Source organism: Penaeus monodon, chromosome 4 (genome assembly GCF_015228065.2).
Source record: "Penaeus monodon isolate SGIC_2016 chromosome 4, NSTDA_Pmon_1, whole genome shotgun sequence".
NCBI lineage: Eukaryota > Metazoa > Arthropoda > Malacostraca > Decapoda > Penaeidae > Penaeus > Penaeus monodon.
In genome coordinates this window covers 42,471,160-42,474,828 of record NC_051389.1, presented here as the reverse complement: position 1 = coordinate 42,474,828, position 3,669 = coordinate 42,471,160, and the positions used below count along the sequence as shown (strand labels likewise).

At 40.0% G+C, this 3,669-nt stretch overlaps 1 protein-coding gene across 1 annotated transcript in view; it reads right to left on the bottom strand.

Moving 5' to 3' along the window:
- Positions 1-1,003: 1,003 nt before the first annotated feature.
- LOC119572227 (pancreatic lipase-related protein 2-like) overlaps positions 1,004-3,669 on the bottom strand; it is a 7,995-nt gene continuing 5,329 nt past the window's right edge. The window contains exons 5-12 of the mRNA XM_037919203.1: positions 3,625-3,669; positions 3,235-3,481; positions 2,979-3,053; positions 2,544-2,653; positions 2,272-2,398; positions 2,015-2,147; positions 1,710-1,892; positions 1,004-1,599 (exon numbers count right to left, since the gene is read on the bottom strand). The exon at positions 3,625-3,669 is cut by the window's right edge and continues 102 nt beyond it. Of these exons, the coding sequence (XP_037775131.1) occupies positions 1,524-1,599; positions 1,710-1,892; positions 2,015-2,147; positions 2,272-2,398; positions 2,544-2,653; positions 2,979-3,053; positions 3,235-3,481; positions 3,625-3,669 (996 nt within the window). The 3' untranslated portion in view covers positions 1,004-1,523. The remainder of the gene's footprint in view (positions 1,600-1,709; positions 1,893-2,014; positions 2,148-2,271; positions 2,399-2,543; positions 2,654-2,978; positions 3,054-3,234; positions 3,482-3,624) is intronic.

Sequence of the window (3,669 nt, the reverse complement as noted above, 5' to 3'; positions counted from 1 at the left end):
CAGTTTTCGCAATGCATAATAAGACTTGGATGAGTAATACCGGGCACTTTGTCGAAGCGTGGCGTCACTAGTAGAAGCTCTCGGGAAGCTTACTTTTTCTTCAGTTTACTTATATCTATTCTACTTCACGCTCACGAAGAGAAATACAGCGAAATACTCACGAGTCCAGTCTTACATTTCGGGGCTGTGTAGTCACAAGGGTAACTGCAATTAATACAACTTTTCCTCTGGACGAGACTTCCCTGTAATCAGGGCAAGAGACGCATTTGTATTGACTTTCCATTAATTCGCTCTAGTAAGAAGAGCATATCCATGAATGTACTTGAGTGGGATTATATATCACATTTGCTGCTATAGTGAGGCGAAGAAAATAATAATGAAAATGATAAGTGATACTACTACTAATAATAATGATAATAATTATGATAATAATGATGATGATAATGATAATAATAATAATAATAATAATGATAATAATAATAATAATCATTATTATCATTATTATTGTTATTATTATTATTATTATTATCATTATTATTATTATTATTATTATTATTATTATTATTATTATTATTATTATTATTATTATTATTATTATTATTATTATTATTATTATCATTATAATGATAATAGTAATAATAATGATAATAATAACAATAATAATAATAATAATGATAATGATAGTAATAATAATGATTATGATGATAATTATAATTTTAAAAAGGATGATAATGATAATAATAGTAATAATGATAATTTTAACGATAATAATAATAAAAACATTTGAGGTCTGGTTACTGGAGTAGGAGTTTTGAGCATTTGTGTCAGAAGCGATGTCATAATCCTCGAGGAAGTGAGTGTCAGGGATAACCATAAACACACATGAAAGTATTCTAGTGAAAAGTTGAGCTGTGTATTTACTGTTGTGGCATTAAACCTTTCACTTTTGACGATACTTACTCACTTATAATTATGTATTAAGAATTCAGAATAAACTAGAAAAACTTATCGTTTATCATTTATTCATTCATAAAATACAAAAGATATATATTTACAACACATAAATAGCTAATCTTAACCTACAAGCAGATCATTGTTTCTCAGGCATCCACCGTTCCCACAGTGAATGAATATTTTTCACTCTACTAAAGGAAAATTTTGGGTCGCCCATTTACAACTGTGCTGGCTTTACCTTAAGATACAGTATTTCACGTTATTAAGGAATGTTAAGACTGGGCACCCGGCCAGATATTTCCTCAGAGATCCAATCAGAGCTCTGGGAAAGCCGGTTAGCGCTGTTGTTTTTAAGTACGAGTATCAGCTGTGTGTTCATTTGGCTGCCCTCGCAAAGTCTGTGTGATTGATAACACTGAACTTAATTGCAGTGATAATTTTGTATCTATTGTCGTTCAGCGATTGTTGTGCGCTGACTGACGATTAAATGAGTATTGTAACAGTCCCCACATAGAGGGGAACTTAGCAATGTCTTTTTCTTTTTTTTCTTTTTACGATGTCCCAAGCACTTAACACGACTGTTTTGACGAAAGAATGTATTCGTAGCCGCTCTTCTGGACACGTTCTGTCATGCAGTACTTCCACCTACGAAAAAAAGAAGAAAAACATTAAAATTTATCAACAACATCAGTCTAAAGGAAGAACTTTAATCAGTAGGGAGCGAGTGTATTACAATAAAAGAGAAATCTACGTACTTCGTGGCTTCCCCGAGAGGCTCGACGGTGATGGACTCCAGGAAGAAGGTTGGCTTTTCGAGGCGGACCCAAGACATGATTGACCTTGGATACTCGAGGGTCACCCCCATTGTCTTCAGGTCACCGATGTCGTGGGTCAGGATAACACGGCGGTGCACTGAGCCAGCTTCGTAGTACTTGGATCTGCGGAGGGCAAAGATTACGATGTAAAGTCTTTTCCAGTGATGAATGTAAATGAAACTTTAACATTTCACTAAATATATACACATTTCCTCCTGCTTTCCTCCTCGAATATTGTTACTCACTTTTCAGACAGTTTGATGGGTGGTGACTTGTCCTTATTACCGGTGAGTCTGAGGTGGATGATGCCAAACTCTCCCATTTTCTCCTGTGCTTCCGTGGAGTTGCTGAATTCCACAGTCACACGGTAGTGGTAGCCTGCGAGAACAAGAATACAATTTCATCTCTCTACGGTTGAAAAAAACGTGAAAACAATAATAACATATAATGCAATACGTAAAAGTATATTTGTGTTTCTCGACGGTAATGGTAAGGGACATACCACAAAATGGGCTGCGTTCCCATGTATGTAGATAGAGCTTGGTGAGCTGGGGTTGTGAGGGCAGAGGCGCGGCGTCCAAGCCCATGTATGAACAGGGGTGTTCATCGTCGCAGCCCCAGCAGTCACCCTGTAAGGTATAGCAACATGTTATAAAAATGAAGACCTTTCATAGTGTTAACATTAGGTCAAAGAATATATGTGCAGTAAGACAAGGATACGCATAACATCCCGATAGTTCCATTTTGAAATCAATGTCGAAACAGGAAACTTACATCTATAAACTCTCCGTATGATGGGCAGGAAACACCTATCATGGGACAAGACTGCCTGATGGACTCCGTGAAATAGGTGACCGCGCGTCGGTGCTGGCATTTGACGTCACCTGCGAAGACAAAGAAAATCCGTGTTGTAATTGGGTAACTGGTTCTTGGTCTCCTCTCATGCGGATATTTTCTAGTGTGTGAGGAGACATGCTCATGCATTTATCTCTGTTTATCCATATTTAACTGTCTGTCTATTTCTGTCTTCCTGCCTGCCTGGATGTCTGCCTGTTTCCCTCTCTCCTCCTCTCTCTCTCTCTCTCTCTCTCTCTCTCTCTCTCTCTCTCTTTCTCTCTCTCTCTCTCTCTCTCTCTCTCTCTTCCTCCTAGTTATGTGTGCGCTGTCTTCATTCAGCAGGGCGTGTTGCAGAAAGCGCGGCGCACTCACCCATGCAACCCGGCTGGTTGTGTCCTCCGTTGGGGAAGAAGTCGAGGTGGCCGATGGGCTGAGTCATGCCCACGCCTGAGGGAAGGCAAAGGCAGGTTAGATATTGGTTGCAATTCTGAGATGCAAAATATAATCATAATCACAGTGATTATATTTTATATTACTAAACAAATCAAAACTGCAGCAATAATAGTAATGATATTAAAGTTTTATCAACCGAACCGTGAACAGAAATGATAAGCAAAGCAAAACCTACTGAGTGGGAAGCCGAGGATTGGAGAGTCATCTGTGTGGATAATGTCAACGAAGTCGGCGTCGCTCGGGTCGAGTCGGGTCACCGGGTGAGTGTCGTTGAAGTAGGGCTCGGCGGGGTCCAGGCCGGTGATTCTGGGCAGCGTGAGTCCGTAGGTTTTCTTAAGGTAGGACCCCGTGTGGCCAAACATATGCGCCCCGAGGCTGTGGCCGAGCAGGTGGAAGGAGGCGAGCGGGACGTCGGCGAACTTCTGTTGCGGGATGGGAGAGGGTCAGCTTCGGGTACTTCATGGAATGGCAAGTCTCAAATGCATTCTACTTCGTGAAAAAACACGTGCTCTTTCCCCTTATCAACTTTTCACAAAGAAATAATACTTAGGGCAAAAGTGCTCACATTGAACAGGTAGATGAGGTAGGCGAGTTGCGAGGCCACCATCCG